Source organism: Adiantum capillus-veneris, chromosome 28, assembly GCF_014529385.1.
Source record: "Adiantum capillus-veneris isolate H3 chromosome 28, ASM1452938v2, whole genome shotgun sequence".
Lineage (NCBI taxonomy): Eukaryota > Viridiplantae > Streptophyta > Polypodiopsida > Polypodiales > Pteridaceae > Adiantum > Adiantum capillus-veneris.
Window position 1 is genome coordinate 13719249 of NC_140958.1, and position 18136 is coordinate 13737384.

The 18136-nt window shown below is 42.2% G+C and overlaps 2 protein-coding genes across 2 annotated transcripts; both read left to right on the forward strand.

Moving 5' to 3' along the window:
* Positions 1-11666: 11666 nt before the first annotated feature.
* LOC147420076 (uncharacterized) lies at positions 11667-12377 on the forward strand (the record flags this gene model as incomplete). Its single annotated transcript, XM_086504486.1, has 3 exons — positions 11667-12092; positions 12171-12248; positions 12327-12377. Coding segments are annotated over 3 exons (555 nt in total), but the record flags the coding sequence as incomplete, so codon positions are not given.
* Positions 12378-12432: 55 nt separating this feature from the next.
* On the forward strand, positions 12433-13266 carry LOC147420077 (uncharacterized). Its single transcript, XM_086504427.1, has 5 exons — positions 12433-12507; positions 12614-12628; positions 12744-12758; positions 13102-13145; positions 13215-13266. Exons 1-5 carry the CDS (start codon positions 12433-12435, stop codon positions 13264-13266), a joined length of 201 nt encoding a protein of 66 aa, XP_086360553.1.
* The last annotated feature ends 4870 nt before the right edge of the window (positions 13267-18136 follow it).

Sequence of the window (18136 nt, forward strand, 5' to 3'; positions counted from 1 at the left end):
ACATCAGAAGATATGTTTCAGCCGCAAAGAAACCCGTCTTATGTAGATTGGCAAGCAGGAGGTGGTCGGCATCAATATCGACATCGACATACATCACTCATTCGTCTTCAAAGCATTATCTATAGACCAGGTACACATATATATCATCAGATATATATATTGCAATTTGCATTGCTACTTCTTGTGCTTGCCAGGTTCCAGGGGAGGTGTGGCCATACGACGGCTTGACACCAGTGGCATGTATTGCATATTGATGTACTGTGATTGTGGGTCTGCTAGTTGTGAGTCATGCTAGCAGACAGACCGCTGTAGTGGTCATAGGACAGTGATTGGTCTATTGTAGGATGTATGCTAGTTCTGGGCAGTTTGTTGAGCCATCTGTGAGGTTCGTGTGTGAGGTTTTTTGAAGCCAAGCACTGGGGGCTGGGTTACCCAGTGGGAGGTGGATTAGGTTGCTGGAGTTCCCCTCTACACGCATCCTCTTCGGCAACTTTTATCCCATAGGATGTATGACTTTGTGTAGACACTGGATTGCATCTTATGCGTCAGGCCGTTGAGGCATTGTTCAGGGTTCAGTCTTGAGACAGATACAGGTTCTGTGATCGCCCAGACAGGAGACAATGTATGCTTACAGGATACCATATTAGAGAGATTTCCAGATTTTTCACTGGTCAGCTATTTATGGTTTTTTTTAGCTATCTTTTGGTTTCCAGAGCTCAGTTTACAGGGGAGACTCTGTCAAAAAAAAAAAAATACTGACAGTTCATGAGGAGAGGTGTTCAGCTTGTTGTTTACAGCTTGTTTACTGTGTACAGAGGCCAGTTTACAAGGGAAACTCTATCGGATTTTTCCCAGAAGTAAACAGTTGGGCAGATATGGCATCTTCTCAAAGTGAGACTCTTTACAACATAAAGAAGCTGGATGGCACGAACTTTCCATTCTGGAAGAAGCAGGTTTGGCAGGTTTTGGTCTAGAAAAAACAAGTGAAGCCACTGAAGCTCAAAGGGGAGAGACCAGAAGGTATGGTTGAAGATGAGTGGGAAGAGCTTGACGAGTTAGCTTGTTCCACAATCATGCTGACACTGGCAGAAAATGTTTACTTCAACGTAGCAGAAGAGACTACAGCGTATGGCATATGGCAAAAGCTATGTGGTATGTACGAGAAACAAAGTGCTGCTTCTCAGATTTACTAGCTCAAGAAATTGGTGGATTTGAAGATGAAGGAAGGGACAGCCATGTCAAATCATCTCAATGAATTTCACACAATTTTCAGTCAGTTTAACAGCACAGGAGATAGTCTTTCTAGATTCAGTGAAGGCTATGTTTCTCTTAATCACTTTGCCAGACATGTGGGATACTTTTCACACAGCGTTAAGTAATTATGTCGCACCAGAAGGTCTTACAAGTGCCAATGTAGAAGACAGCTTGCTCACAGAGGAAGTGAATAGGAAGAACATTGACAAAGGCAAAGGCAATAGTGCTTTGGTCGTTCGAGGAAGACAATAGTCTAAAGAGAAGAAGGTTAAGAAGGCACAAAACCGAAGTAAATCTCGTGACTCGAAGTCAAAGGATGACATAGAATGCTACCATTGTGGCAAGAAGGGTCATATGAAGAGAGACTGTACGAAGTGGAAACAAGAAAAAGGCAAAACAAAGAGTTTTGAGCAAGATGAAAAGAAGAGTTCGGTGAAGATTGAAGAGGTGAATGTCACAGGATCTGGTTCAGACAGTGATTCTGGTATAGCAGCTGGTGACATATTCCTCACAAGAAATCTTGATTCTGTTTTCTTGACTGCAGAGGATGGACATGCTATGAGTGATTGGATTATCAACTCAGGGGCATCTTTACATGTTTCTCCACACAAAGAGTGGTTTACATCATATGTGGCTACTAAAGATTATGTCAGACTTGGCAATGAGCAGGTTTGTGACATACTTGGAGTGGAAGATGTGCAGTTGAAGTTTCAGAATGGCTCTTCTTTATTGCTCAAGAATGTCAGACATGTTCTAGCAATCCGAAAGAGGTACAGGGAAGTTGGATGATGCGGGTTATGTGACAGTTTTTGGGAACAACACTTGGAAGATCTCCAAAGGTTCGATGACTATAGCACATAGCAGCAAGTTAAGAACTTTGTACACTTTACATGTTTCAAATGTTAAAAACCATGTAATTAATGTGATTGAGCAGCCAAGTGTGTCACTGTGGCATCGTAGGCTGGGACATATGTCAAAAAGAGGAATGGAAATACTTTCTCATTATGGTTATTTGCCTGGATTTTCATTTCAAGATTTCGAGGTTGTGAGCATTGTGTTTATGGTAAGCAAACACAGAAACCACATAGAGAAAAGAGGAATCGTAGGAACGAACGGTTAGCTCTTGTGCACAGTGATCTATGCGGACCAATGCCTAGTTTGTCACTAGGGGGAGCAGCGTACTTTTGTACATTCATAGATGACTATTCTCGCAAAGTATGGGTTTACTTCTTGAAGCACAAGGATGAGGTGCTCAAGGTCTTTAAGACATTCTTGCAGCTTGTGGAGAATCAGAGTGGTCAGAAGCTGAAGTGCTTGAGAACTGACAATGGTGGAGAGTACATTTCCAAAGCTTTTCAAGACTTTTGTCAAGCAAAAGGGATTAAGCGGGAACTTACTGCACCATATAATCCTTCACAGAATGGGGTTGCAGAATGTATGAATAGGACCATACAAGAGAAGGTCAGAAGCATGTTGTCAAATGCTGAGTTGCCTGATGGATTCTGGGCGGAAGCAGTGGCTACAGTAGTCCATTTGATCAACAGGTCTCCTAGTAGGGTTTTGGATAAGAGTGAAGTGGCCGAGATGCTATGGACAGGCAAGGCACCTTCGTATAAGCATCTCAGAGTATTTGGTTGCGAAGCTTATAGCCATATTCCTAAGGAGTTCAGGAATAAGTTAGAACCAAAGAGCAAGAAGTGTATATTTCTTGGCTATGGAACATCGGGCGAGATGGGTTACCGGCTTTGGGATCCTGAGTCCAGAAAAGTTATTCGTAGCAATGATGTGCATTTCAATGAAGCCAAGTTTCACACTAAGCCAGAGAAGACAGAGGAGATCAGAAGAGTTGTCTTTAGGAAAGATGGACCTAGTGCTAGCACATCAAGACATCATGGTCAGACTCAGGAACAACCTATAGTGGCTAGAGAGGTAGAATCATTTGTGGTGAGACGTTCTGAGCGTGTTTCCAAACCACCTGATCGTTATGTGCCATCTCTAAATTATGTCATGCTCACGGATTGCGGAGAACCATCTTGTTACAAGGAAGCATTACAAGTGGTTGACTCGAAAAAATGGCAGTTGGCCATGCAGTCAGAGATAAAAACTCTGCATAGAAACCAGACATGGAAGCTAGTTAAATTACCCCAGGGAAAAAAGGCTCTACCTTGTAAATGAGTTTACAGGTATAAGATCACCGCTCATGATAGTCAGCCAAAGTACAAAGCAAGGCTTGTTGCCAAGGGCTTTAAGCAAGAACAAGGCATTGACTTTGATGAAGTCTTCTCTCCAGTGGTCAAGATGACTACATTGAGATGCTTTCTTGCATTGGTTGCTATATTGGATTTGGTGTTGCACCAAATGGATGTCAAGATAGCGTTCTTGCATGGTGATTTAGATGTGGAAATTTACATGCAGCAACCAGAAGGGTTTGTTGAGAAAGGCAAGGAAGATTTGGTATGCCAGTTGTTAAAGAGTCTTTATGGCTTAAAACAATCACCGAGGGCATAGTACCATAAGTTCCACCAGTTTATGCTTTCTCAAGGCTACAAACGTAGTAAGTTCGATCACTGTCTATATACTAAGATGGCAGTTGACTAATCCTTATTTTGTATGTGGATGACATGTTGATTGATAGCAAACACTTGGAAGAAATTTCAGCTTTGAAGTCATAGATGGAAAAATCGTTTGACATGAAAGACATGGGTGAGGCAAGTCATATACTTGGTATGCGCATTGAGAGAGACAGATCAAAGAAGTTGATTTGGTTATCTCAAACAGAGTATATTGACAAGGCTTTGCAATGTTTCAATATGGAGAAGGGAAAGGCATTGAGTGTTCCATTGCCACCATATGTGAAACTTAGCAAACAAGATTGCCCTGTGTCTGAGGAAGAAAAGACTGAAATGGATAAGATTCCATATGCGTCTGCAGTGGGTAGTTTTATGTATGCAATGATTGCGACACATCCGGATATTGCATTTGCAGTGGGAGTGGTTAGCAGATATATGTCAAATCCCGGCAAGAAACATTGGGAGGCAGTGAAAGGTATCATGAGATACTTAAAACATACAAAGAGTATGTGCATATGCTATGGTAGTCAAGATTTGAGTGTCAGAGGATACACTGACTCAGATTATGCAGGAGACTTGGATAAGAGGAGATCTACATCAGGCTATGTCTTTACATTGGCTAGAGGTGCCATATCATGGAGATCTGGATTACAAGATTGTGTTACGCAATCTACTATAGAAGCTGAGTATGTTGCAGCAAATAAGGCATGCAAAGAAGTTATTTGGCTTGGTAGATTGGTAGCAGACTTGGGAATCAAAGTAGATATGCCAGAGTTATATTCTGATAAAGTGCTATACAATTGGCAAAGAATCCAATGTTCCATTCGAAGACTAAGCATATTGATGTGAAATATCACTTTATTAGGAAAGTCCTTGAAGACAAGTAGATACAACTATTGAACATCCACACCAAGGACAATCCTGCTGATCTACTCACAAAGGGACTTCCAGGAGAGGGCTTTGTGCATTGTCGTGAGTTATTGGGCATTGGACAGATGGCATCCATGTAAATCTTTGTACATTTATGTTCATAGATTTACAGTTACTTAAAGTATCACATTGGACTTTAAGTGAAAGATTGTTGGGATTAAAGCCCAAGTCGCCTCTTATACGGATATGATCGCCCCCCCGCTTAACTCACTTATCACTAACTCTTTGTATATACTCACTTATACTTTTGTGGATAATAAAGTTTTGGGATATAACCCTTCAACGACTTCTCTGCATACTGTGTAAGCTCTCTGTGTATCTGTGTATGTGTGTGTGAGTCGATCCACACTCCGCTCCGCGACTTCATTTTGTTGTACCAATGAATCCAGGTATGTGAACAATGGGTGTGTAATCACAGCAAACAGTAGGGGGCTAAGGGGACACCCTTGTCTGACGGACCTTGAGATAGGTACTTTGTCTGAGAGGATACCATTAATAAGAATTATGGACCATGCATCTTGTCCTAACAAGTCGATACATGCACACATTTGAGGACCAAATCCTAGTTTTTAAAGCACATCTTCACAAAATCCCAGAGCACTGTGTCAAAAGCCTTGGCAAAATCAATATGAAATAATACTACATCTTACCCACTTTTGATTGCATGTTCAATGCCCAAATTCACAGTGAGAATGTTGTGGTAGATAGATCGTCCTATTATAAACCCAGATTGAGCCTTGTATATATGCTTTTGGAAGAAGGGTGTAAGCCTCAAGGAAATGGCCTTGACCAACAGTTTGTATATGATTCCCATCATGGTAATAGGCCTCCAATCGCCCATAGTCTTTGGGAATAACGTTTTGGGCAACAGTTTGATAATACCCTGTTTGAGGCATGGATCCAGCATTGAGCAATCCACGAGGCATTGAGCATGGGCACAATAATGCTCTTAAGTTGATCCCAATATTCTATCAAGAACTCCTTAGAGAGCCCACACATGCATGGGGTTTTATCATTAGGTAGTTTGGATAGAGCAAATTTTAGTTCTCCCTCAATAAATTGTTGCTCCACTATCTCTGCATTAGTCTGCTCAATGCATGAGTCCATCGTGTCAATAATGTCACTAGTTGCCTTCATTCTGGCCTCAGTATTATCTGCATCCTGGTGAAGAATTTTCATGAAATAGACTACAACATGCTCCATAATATCCTTACTTTGCTCCAATTTTTTTCCGATGTCAGTATACACCACTGCCATACATTCCCTTCTGCGCTTACTTTTAAGTTTCTGAAAGAATATTTTAGACATGTCATTACAATCTTTCAAAGCATGTTGCCTGCATAAGAAATGAGCTTTAGTGGCCTGCATTATTTCCTCATTTCGGATTACATCTCTAGCATTCTTGTATCTGGCCACATCCCCATGACACAATGCACCAAGGCTGGCCTGCATAGCTACCTCCTTGATGATCGTTACTGCATTGCGAATCTTATCCCTGGATTCTGAAGCTATGACTTTCTCCACATTTCTGATACATTTTTGCATGCCAGCAGAGAGTGTCACCCAAGCTAACAGGGGATTGGGACAGGAGATCTGCACCTCATCAATAAGCATCAAGAGTTCTTTCCTAAATAGGTGATGTTTCAACAACGAGTTATTAATAATCAGCGGACTCTTTGGACCAACTTTATTTTGCGTAGGTTCCAGCTGATGTAGAGATAGTGTGAGAGGAAAGTGATCAGATAAGGCTGTAGACATATTCACCTGCATATTATCAATTATAGGGAGCCAATCCCTATGAATATAATATATTCGATCAAGTCTAGACCATGAGGCTATGTGTGCATTTGAATGAAAAGTAAAACCTGGGCTGTTTCGCTGAGAGCACTCCCATGCATCCACAGGAGATAATGAGTGTCTGAGGATATCCCATCGTCCTCGCTCGCTACAGTTTACAACCGTGCCGATGGATGAAGTATCTGACGCATTAAGTACCATGTTGAAGTCCCCAGCCAAAATCCCCCCCTGTAGAGAGAGATCAACTAACCAATCCCATAACAACTGGCGATTTGTACTATCATTATCTCCATAAACATTAACACAATGCAGTGTCCCCAATTCAGATTTCACTAAAAAAATTGAGCAGCGACCAGTATGATGATCTAAAGTCCATTGTGGGTTTAAGCTAGCTTTGATACAAGTTAAGGTACCAGAGTAGCCATTTTTGCCGCCTGCATAATGAAAAATGTAACCTCTGTAGCGCATGACCAAACGAGCACGCTTGTGAAGCTTGTGCTCTTGCACACAACAAATATCCATATCAGAGTTTGTGAGCCAATTGAAGAATGTGGCATACCGAGTAGGGTCATTTAGGCCTCTGACATTGAAGGTTGTGAATTTCATGTACAGTTATTTAGGGTAGACGGGTCAGGGGTAGACATGACGATTTGTGTATCCCCTTCTTCTAACTCTGCGTCATTCATGGTTACCTCCAGATTTATGGCAGGAGGATCAACGGTCCTGGCAGTTTTGTACTTGTTGACTACAGAGTCAATAATAGCTAAGGACTCAGGAGAAGGCATGTCTTGTAGAGCGTCATAGACATTGGGTGAAGTATACCCTATAGGTCCATTTCTGGATTTGAAGGTCCTTTTGGACAACTGAAAGCCCTCCGAGTCAACTATCCTCTTACCTTTATCCTGTTGCTTGTTGTTTTTTGAGGTAGACGCTTGGTTAGGTGCCTGGTTACCTGCATGCTTGGGGGCAGTCCTGCTTGTCCCAAGAGGCTGAGCATATGCCACTGGTTTTGGCTGAGCAGGGGTGATAGGGGTTCTATTAACAGCAACTGAAGAAGGGCTTTTACCAAATTTGTTCCCGTGGCACCAAGTGTTTACTGCCTGGGTAGGAGGGAATTAAATCTGCATTGGGCAGTTCTTAGAGAAGTGTCCAACCTGTCCACAATGGTAACAACTGCCAGCTAAGCTACCCCATTTTAAATATATGACAATTCTCCTTACGCCCTCTAATTCAATGTCCAGAGTGTCTGGCATAGGTTTGTCGGTTTGCCACATTATACATACTCGATTTCTGTTGGGGCAATTGATGGTAGGGGCGAACAGCACCTTGCCTAGAGAGGCAGTCATCTCTCCAATGCAAGGCCACAGAAAGGAGGGTAGCTCCACAAAGTCCACCCATACAGGGAAAGTCGTCATAAGCTCCTCTTTAATAAGCTTGACTGGTTGCCATGGGAGCACGTGGACTACGTGCCCACATAGTATAATGGTAGAGGCGGATAGAATTGCCTGCTGGTTGTCATGCTTGAAGAACAATACTTCGAAAAGGCCAGATCCATTGTAGAATATCTTGTCCACTGCTGCCCGCTTAAATCCAAAATCCAACGCCCCTGCGATGTCCCCAACTGGGGGAAGCTTGCCCGTGAAATACAAAACAACTGCTTTGTCTTTGCAGAGCTGAAATTGATTCCAGACCAGGTTTGCTGGAATTTTGACATGGTGCTGTCCCTTAACATCAGGATCGTGGGTGAGGGTTTCTTTAAGTGCATCACTGAGAACCTTGGGATCAAGGGGGTTGGGAGGATACTCAGAAGCCAATGATTCCCTCGCTGTCAGTTTCGGGTTGAGCTGAAAGGCTTCAGGCAGCACCATTGCTTGCAAGCAAAAGCACAGCTTCACCACAGCCCCGCCATGGCGACCTGCTTCTCTCTATCGCTCTCGCTCTCTATCACTCCCGGTGCCCTCCCATCACTGACCTATCGCGAAGTCTCAGAAATTCGCCATGGCGACCTGCTTCTCTCTCTCTCTCTCTCTCTCGCTCTCCCTTCTTTCTCTCTCTTCTCTCTCTCTCTCTCTCTCTCTCTCTCGATGGAGAGGGTGAAAGAGAGTGAGAGAGTCATGAAAATAGATTAGATAGGTCTTTAATGTGGTATACATATCCTTTCCTCTTATCCTCTCTCTATCATTCTCTCTCTAAAATCCTTGTTAGAATCTAAGGGAGAGTTGTGAGGGAGTTATTTTGGTGCTCTTGAGTCTTGAGAAAGAGGAGTTAAGAGAGAGAGAGAGAGAGAGAGAGAGAGAGAGAGAGAGAGAGATGGGACAGAAGAGGCCATTGTGAAGGAAAAATTGGGTGTTTGATGCTATTGGACATAACAGCTACGTTGCCCTATAGGATGCAAGTCAAATCGATGTGATGCCCTATAGGGTGTAAGCCATGAATTGCTTGGGTTATCATTATCATTGAAAAGTTCTTGGAGCCTATGAATCTGTTACGACAAAAGTTCTTGAAGAAAAATTAAGATAAGTTTTGTTAAGCTTGTTGTAAAAACAATATTTTCAATATTCATATTTGCACAATAATCTCACAAAATATCTCGCGCTTCTCGCCTTTCTCTCTCTTTTTGTTGAATGAGGAAGTGATCGTTTTGTGGATATTCATTGATGAGATCTGATATTGCGACTGCATGCACATTCCTTGGTAGCGGATTTTAGTAACACATCTCCAGCCATAGTTCCTTGTTGGTGGGCCTGGGCTTGCGAGTTTGAGCATCATTTTTGCTAGCTTGGGTTTTCTTATCTGGGTCTGCTCCATGGCCTAGGCCTAGAAAAATATCCATCAGTGGCATGCCCAGTGGGACATAGCTTGTAGCATCTTTGCTTGGGTGAAGTACCTGCAATTCCTAGAGATGGAGCTAGTTTTTCCTTTTTGCTTGTATTTGACTTTTAAGTTGGTTTCCTTTCTCGGCCATTTGGGATTCTTACATATCCAAGAGAAGGGCCCGAGGGATTCACTATGGATTTCCGTATGGTAACACGTGAGTGTACAAGAGGGGGGTTTTTAGAGGTCAGACATAAGCGTATACAATAGGGGTAGCCCCCCATTATTTCATGCTCGTACCGTATGCATAAGGGAGGGGGGGGCCTACCCCGTGTGGGGGGGGGGGGGGGGGGGGGGGGGGGGGGATATTAAGTGGTTATGCCATTAGACACATACCCTAACAAGCCAATTAAAGAATCTTTCACATGAGGGTGTTGTTCTTGGTATTTCAAAGAGTTAATTCACTCCACTAGCAAACTAAGATAGCTATATCAATGAGAAAATATGGTACCTCCCTGTCCTTTCCCTTAGCTAACATCTTTAAGACTAGTTCAACAAGCTTCTAGATTTGTTGGGGTTAATGCTACCATAAACTTGACTAATCTTCTTCTGTGTAGTCAGTAGGCATCAATATCTTGGACATTCAAATCCTCATTAGCCTCTTCAACATCATCATCATCAATACCACCGTCTGCATAGCCCGTGTCTCCACATCTGCACCCTCATTTTATTTATTGTTTTCTTCTTACACATCGTCCAAGTCACTCTTCTCTTCTTCTTCTTCTATGCAAACTCAGTAGCAACACCAATGGCATGATCAAGAGCTTCTCCTGCACCCACGATACCAGCTTTACAACCATCATTGTAATCTATAATAAGTTTCCCAATCTTTGCCAATCAGCGGATGCAAGTTGAGGGTGTGTCTCTAGATGCAATGTTGTCTCATGGAGTGCATTGATTGGAGGATATGTCCAACAAGGTTAGGGAGATTGTTTGTCTCTTTGTGGGTGCCTTGGTCGTCATGTATGCCAAACGTGATGCACTTCATAAAGCACAGAATGTGTTTGAGGAGCTTCCTATCGGGGATGTCATCTCTTGAAATGCACCTATTGCGGGGATATGCACAACTTGGGGACGTCCACGGAATGGAGGCAAGGGTGGCAAGCATGGGGTTTCCCCTATTCCCCGGAGATGCAACCACTTTCGCTTGCATATCGACAACATGAGTCGCACCCTGTGCGAATGGGGGGAGTGGGATGAAGCAATTACCCAAGCTTAGTAAAGCCGCTTTCTCTGCCTCGGTTGTAGAAGCCTTGCTACAATTCTGAGCTATGAGAAAGGGAGGGGATACGCTATATTTCTGCAGACTCTCGCTTCTCCTTGTTTCTCGAACCATCTCGCCCTGCACCCCTCCCACAAATGGAGAACCTTGGGAAAGGGTTTTAGAGCCGAGTCGCACACAGTGTGAGTAGGGGGCAATGGGGGGAAGAGAGGGATTCAGGTCGCACCCAGCGGTAGAATATCAAAGGTTGAAATTGATAGAAAAGATTGGGCCATTTTGATTGGGCGAGATGGTTCGAGAAACAAGGAGAACTTGCACCCCTCCCACAAATGGAGAAACCTTGGGAAAGGGTTTTAGAGCCGAGTCGCACACAGTGTGAGTAGGGGCAGTGGGGGGAAGAGAGGGATTCAGGTCGCACCCAGCGATAGAATATCAAAGGTCGAAATTGATAGAAAATATTGGGCCATTTTGATTAGTTCTCCTCTCCCCGCCCTATGTAGACTGATGCACTGTAGGTGTTTCTCCATCGCTGGACCCCTACTCCCGCGCAAGCACAGTTTCTCTCTTTGAGCCTCTCTCTCTTTCTCTCTCTCACACACACACGTGCGTGCGCGCGCACGCATACACACACACACACACAATAAACTTTGTGCTGCGAGTAGCAGCATCGCGATGGAGGACGTGTGTGAGGGCAAGGACTTCAACTTTCCGCTACAGGAGGAGAAGGTCCTAGCCCTTTGGAAGAAGTTGGATGCATTCAAAAGATAGTTGGAGCTGTCTGAGGGCAAGCCCGAGTACATCTTTTATGATGGACCGCCCTTTGCAATAGGTCTCCCACATTATGGACACATTCTAGCTGGGACAATAAAGGATATTGTTACATGGTTTCAAACAGCAAATGGCTGCCATGTGACTCGCCGGTTTGGCTGGGACTGCTATGGACTCCCATTTGAGTTTGAAATCAACCAAAAGCTTAACATCAAGAGCACCAAGGATGTGCTGAAACGGTTTGATCTTGTGTGGATCTTGTGCGCGGAAACGGTTTGATCAATAAGCCAGTAAATGGATCTGATCAGACCAGTGGGTTTGACTCTACAAGGCCAATTCTGGATGCTAAGGAGAGGGCATCCTCTCTCCAGAAGAGGTGTGCTGATTATGGCAATGGCAGGCAACAACAGAGAATCGAGGGATCGGATCTAGCTACGACAAACAATGGTCTTGGCAATTGTGTCGAGCATGTCACTGTTATGTACCACACCACTAATGGGACTGGTGTTATGTGTGAGGGCAATGGTCTAGATTGCAACAAGCCTAAGGCTGAATGGCCTCGGATATACGTTAGCCTTTCCCGGAAAGAGAAGGAGGAGGATTTTCTTCTTTTTAAAGGCTCAAAACTTCCACAGCGGCCTAAGAAACGGCTCAAAGTGGTGGAGAAGGCTCTCTTGGTAAGGCATCTTGCCAGTTAGAATATCTCATCAACACTGTTGAGAGTGTGTCTTAACTGTAATTATATCTCCTTGCAGTTTTGCACTCCAGGAAATTGGCTAAGTGATATCTCCCGTGGTCGCTATGATGTGAGAGAGAAGAAAAGCACAAAGAAGGTATGTCTTTACAAGTCTTGAGAAGCAATTGCTCTATTTTCCTACTTCTTGCTTTAGTTATATGTTTCTTCTTTGCAGAAACCTCGAGGTCTCAAGGCTATGGACAGTGCAGAGTCGAACTCAGAATAGCTTTTGAAATTCAATAAGAGTTTTCAGCACAAAGAAGAGGTTTTATATTGGAGGAATGTATGGTGTCTCAAGCATGACTTTTGGGGTCGCACTCTTTGTAATGTTCGACCTTATGGATGGATACACCCTCATATAAAGTTGTGGTTGCATTTGTCCTCTTTTTCATGTACTCATCCCAGTGATCTGTAGAGCTGTCAGCATGTCTAGCCATGTTGATTCTGCTATTCTTGCATGACAGGCAGCTAGAGTCAGTAAGCTGAAGGCTAGGCTACCTATGCCTTCCTTTTAGTGGCACACACAACCAGGGTGCCACTAGGTATATTGAGAAATTGGAGCATTCTCTTGTAAAGTTGAAGACAAAATCAGAGACACCTAGAATGGGTATTGCTCTAATAAATTTTGTTCATGATGTGAAACTGAATTATATATGATGGTTATAATCATACTGGCTTCAAAGCCAACGCATTTTATCAAATTTGTGGCCTTCTTGGTTTTACATAGTTCAAAAAATGAAGATTCATAATCAGTGAAATAAATCTGTAGCTCATAGCTAGTTTGCAAGAGCCTACATGTAGAGATCAAGGACTTATAATGAGTTTTAGGCTTTTGCTATCCCATCGAGTTCTCTGTGATTCTTCCTTTCTTCATGTATGGAGGAAGCTTTACTTATGGGCCATATGTGGTTTTATGTTTTACAATTGGCAAGCCTTGTGATGCTTTTCAGAGAGATTGCTACGGAGTAATGGAAAGAGTGTTTGGACAACTATTGTAAGTGATTGAACATTATGCTCAACAAATAGATGTGCTCGGTGCTTGATTAATCTGTTTACTTTTCAGGTTCCTGCTTGATAAAACATATGGTACATTGAATGCAAGGGGCTTGCTCTGACGAGGTCAAGCAAGGTTCAGATGGTATTGGGGATACAACTGCAGTACAACTATAGGCTTGGAGGGGCTTTTGCATCGATAAGGTCTTTCTCTATGAGGTATGTTACCTGTTGTTACTGGAAATGGTTGGATGACTTGTTTCTCACTCGGTAAAAGTTTGGATTGAAGACAAGTTTTCTATTGCATTTTGAGGCATGACACACAAGGTACTCATCAGCTGTTTGCACAAAGCTAGCTTCAGTGTTGCTGTGTATCAGTATATTACCCTCTGCAACACAGTTGTCAATACTAGGTCATTGGTATTTGAGGGTAGCAACCTCATTCGTCCCTTTCTCTTATTTGTACATTTGTCAATACTAGGTCATTGGTATTTAAGGGTAGCAACCTCATTCGTCCCTTTCTCTTATTTGTACATTTCTTTTTTCTTTGCTTTTTATTCCTGTGTTATCCCCTCTAGAAAAATTGTTGTCAGCCTACCTCAATGAACAAATGAGGTGGATTCCTTGTGATTCGGTCTTCTTGGCTTGTTGAATCAATGTTGATAGCAGTTGCAATAGATAGAAGTTAAGGATTATACATTCTGTGCTTCAGTGACACGAATGCAGGGGAAGGTGGGTGATTGGTCTGACGGGGTGGTTGGTAGTGGCTACAACAGGAAGTACAAGATTTTACATCCGCTCTCCAGACTGGAGTATTTTCCATTATTTCAACTAATCTATTCTTGTAAATTAGCTCTCGAGTCTCCATCAATGATGTGATTTAGCATGAGCCTTCGGTGCTAATTGGTGAGTTAGAGAGAGAGAGAGAGAGAGAGAGAGAGAGAGAGAGAGAGAGAGGGGAGGGAGAGAGAGTTTCTGCACACTCTCGCAGTAAGGTTTCTTTTGTTTAGTGGGGATGTGGAAGTATTTTTGCACTGTCGAAGATGTAAATGGCATTTTCTTCCAGTGGTAACTTTTCAGGAGAATTTCCACGAACAGGAATGGTGCGATTATAAAGGCCTCCTTCTTTGAACTCCAGCTCATCTCCAACAACTCCCCGCCCTAAGGCCATACCTACGGCACCTTCGCTAGGCAGGCGAGCAAGTCGGAATGGAAAAGTTGACAATGGAGGTTGTTACTTTATCATCGAACTGTGCATTTTGCATGACATAACTTGCATTATCATTGAGTCAAAAGAAAGAAGGAAAGTACAGTAATAAGATTTGATTAGGTTCAATTTTCATTTTCATGTAGTACATTCCTCTTCAAAGATATCTTTTTCATGTCCTTTCGGGGCCTCCTTTCCATCTCTTAAATCTTAAACTCATGCAAGTCTACGTTCAGTGTCAGGAAGAGTAAGAGTTGTTGTGCGACTTAGGTCAGGAACTCTGAGGAGCTAAAAAATGATGCTGATTTTACTGATTATGTGGAGTTGATGCCAGAGGTCTTCTTCTCATTCCCTACCTTGTTGCTTCATGGGAAACTTTACCGGCATTAGCTCAAGACAAGTTCTATATTGTGCCAATGCCTTGTCTTAATCGATCTGTCTTTTGCACTAGTCACAGCTGAAGCGACTGAAGCTGAGGAAGAATAATTGGGACTGTGAGACGTTCCCGTTGATGAGACTCTGAATGAAACTGCTTCTCAAAAACGAGTCTATGAAGTAGTGGCAAAGCCTGTGGTTGAGGTCCTTCATTGCCCCCTGCCATTTTCAACCCATTTTGTTCAATAGATAGTGTTATAGACAGGGAAATAGAGTCTTTGGGTGCTTGTTCTTTGTGTCTAAAGATATTTGCTTAGATGTTGGTTTGGCTTGTGATAGTGGCCTGTTTTGCAAGATATTTTGTATGTTATGTTTAAAACTCTATCTGATTGTATATACTTGGCATCCCTCTTCTTTTTGCCTGCAGAGTGTGCTAGAGGGGTATAATGGCACTGTCATGGCATATGGTCAAATAGGCAACAGGTAAAACTTTCTTTCACCCTTGGCAAGCTTGGGGAGGAAGATGATGCCGACAGTGGAATCATGGTTCGAGCCATGGAGGATAGTCTTGCAGATACATATTCTGAGCAAGGTTCAATAATAGTCTCATATCTGCAGGTGACTGCTTTTGGCCTCAGTTTACTCCGTACATGTACATGCTTTGTAATCTCCTTAAACCAAAGATACCTTAAATACATTAGTCTTCTTGAATGTTTGTGTTCCTAGAGAAATGCCTTTCACCTGTTAGTTTTGCAACGATGTATTGTGGTGCGCAGTTGTGCTTCATTTTGAACTTGTTAGGGTGTATAAAATTAATCAATTAGCTTCAAAATTCAGATGGCTGAACTTGAAATTTTTTTAGGATGGTTTTCTTACTCTGAAAAGGAGGCGCACCTCCCAAGAGCCTAATACTGGTTTATAGTGTACACCTTTTAATGAATCTTTGAGTTGCAAATACTGCTGTTTTGGGCCAATGATTTTCCCCACCCTTGACTGCATGCAGCTCCTATATCTGGCTGAACATACAACTGTCCAGCTCAAGATGAAGTTTCTGTTGTTATGCAACCAAAGGCAAATAACAGACTCGCTGCATTTTCCTAGTTTCTCAGGCACTTCATAGCCCTTAGATGAGACAATCACTACAGTTTTCCTTATGGAAACCATATGGGGGATGCATACGGTTATCAAACTTTGGAATATAGTATGATTTAGATCCCCAAGACATTCTATATGTCGGATACCATACTTGAGGTTGACTATGCTGTAAGGTCAGAGTAATGTGTCCAACTTGTTGAGGCCAACCTGCGATCAAAAAGGACTTAAAGAGTCTAAAAGATTCTATACAATCTGAGTTGAGCTCTTGTTTAGCTAATATGGATTGTACCTGATGGGGAACAAAAGAACATGCTTCTTGTAACCTTTAAGTATTTTTTGCAGCTTGAAATTGGCCGCCCACTCGCTTGAGAAACTTGCGCTCCTCTTTGGCTATTGTTGAGTCTAAATTTCAATTTGTCGTAGACAGAAAGAATGGTAAATGTGTTTGATCATATCTTATACATATTGTACACCAAATAATGTTTGATTATGAAAGTGTGGTAAATTTACCATATGAGTATGAAAAAAACTATGCACAGGCTAGTATTGCTAACATCCCTATCCATTACTGCATGCCGTGTATGGGGTTGTTATCAAGTTAGAGATGTGGACCATGTTCCAGATGTGTCCCTCTAGTATTTATGGTGTTTTTTTCTAGGCCAACATTTAGTATGAGGAGTTTCTTGAGGAAATTTTGGCTCAAGGAGTCAAAATGTGGGGTTTCAATGCAAAGATTGGTTGGAATTCTACCCGAGACCATACATTGGCTGGCAAAGGGAGCCACCATGAGACCATAAGCAACAACAAAATGCTGTAATGAAAGTTGTAATGAAAGCCATGTATGCTCCAACCGAGCCATGGTATGCAACCCTAGACCATACATTGGCTGGCAAAGGGAGCCACCATGAGACCATAAGCAACAACGAAAATCCAAGACTGTCTTGACCCTTGGGGTTGCCACCAAGGATAAAGCCCTTATGGGCCATAGCAGAAAAGACATTTTAGTTTGTTAATAGTCCCTTCATTTAGGAGCCCTTTAGGAGGAGGACTTGCAAACAAGGAATATTGGCTTTAAACTCGGATATGTGAGTATTGACTATCACAACACTTGGAATATACTTGCAAACAGGGATTATTTGCTTTAAAATCGGATATGTGAGTATTGACTATCGATTTTTACCTTTAGTTCTTCTAGCTATCCATAAAGCTTTCTTTTCTATGTAGTTACAAATTTTATAGTCTCAATTTCTCACATGGTCATATGGCTTGACAGGGTGTGTTATCTTGAGCTATAGTTTCTTGCCAAGACACTTCTAGCATACCTTGGGTCTGTGTGTCACACATACATAGTGTCTTTATTTGTATATAATTACAAATATGGTCTCAATTTATCACATGGTCATATGGCTTGATTGGGTGTGTCATCTTGAGCTATAGATTTTTACCTTCGGTTCTTTTACCTTTCAAAGCGATTATGGGTCACATTAGGTTAATATGGGACACTTCAGTTCTTGTAGCTATCCACAAGCTTTCTTTCTATGTAGTTACAAATTTTATAGTTTCAATTTCTCACATGGTCATATGGCTTGACCGGGTGCGTTATCTTGAGCTATAGTTTTTTGCCAAGCCACGTCTAGCATACCTTGGGTCTATGTATCACACATACGCACTGTCTTTTTTATGTAGGGCATACCACCACTCTGAAGTTAGATTACTTTGACTCTATTGAGAATGTGTTTGATTTTAATGTGTAAGACAATCCTTATATCTCACGTGGGAGCCCAAGATGAGGTTGACATTTTTTTTGGAAAAAGAAATTATGTGATGAAAATCCCATGTGGGAGCCCAAGAAAAGGGTGTATTGATTTTTTTTGTGGAAGAGGTCTGTGTACAAAGGAGACTGGCTAAATTTTTAGGATTTATATTTATGTGCAAACTCAAAATCAAATACTGATGGTGCTTTTTTAAAAGTTGCATTTTGCTTAAGCATAGACGTGCATTCATATCACATATAATTGTTTTGTTCAAAGGGATTAATCTTTCAATGGGTTTTTTTGTAATGTGTTTTGATTTAATGAGAAGTTTTTATGGTTGTTTAAGAGTATGCATTATTTGTTATTTAGAGAACAATCCATTTCATATGTGTGCCTTAAATCCCATATGGGAAGCCTACTAAGTAGGTGGTTAGTATCATATGTTTTGAGATTCACTACAAGAGGTTGTGTGCTCTTGTGACGCTGTTAGCGACGGAAGTACACTGGGTTTTTATAACCCCCGGCGTCGCTAAAACCGTCGCTACGAGCGTCGCTACGAGA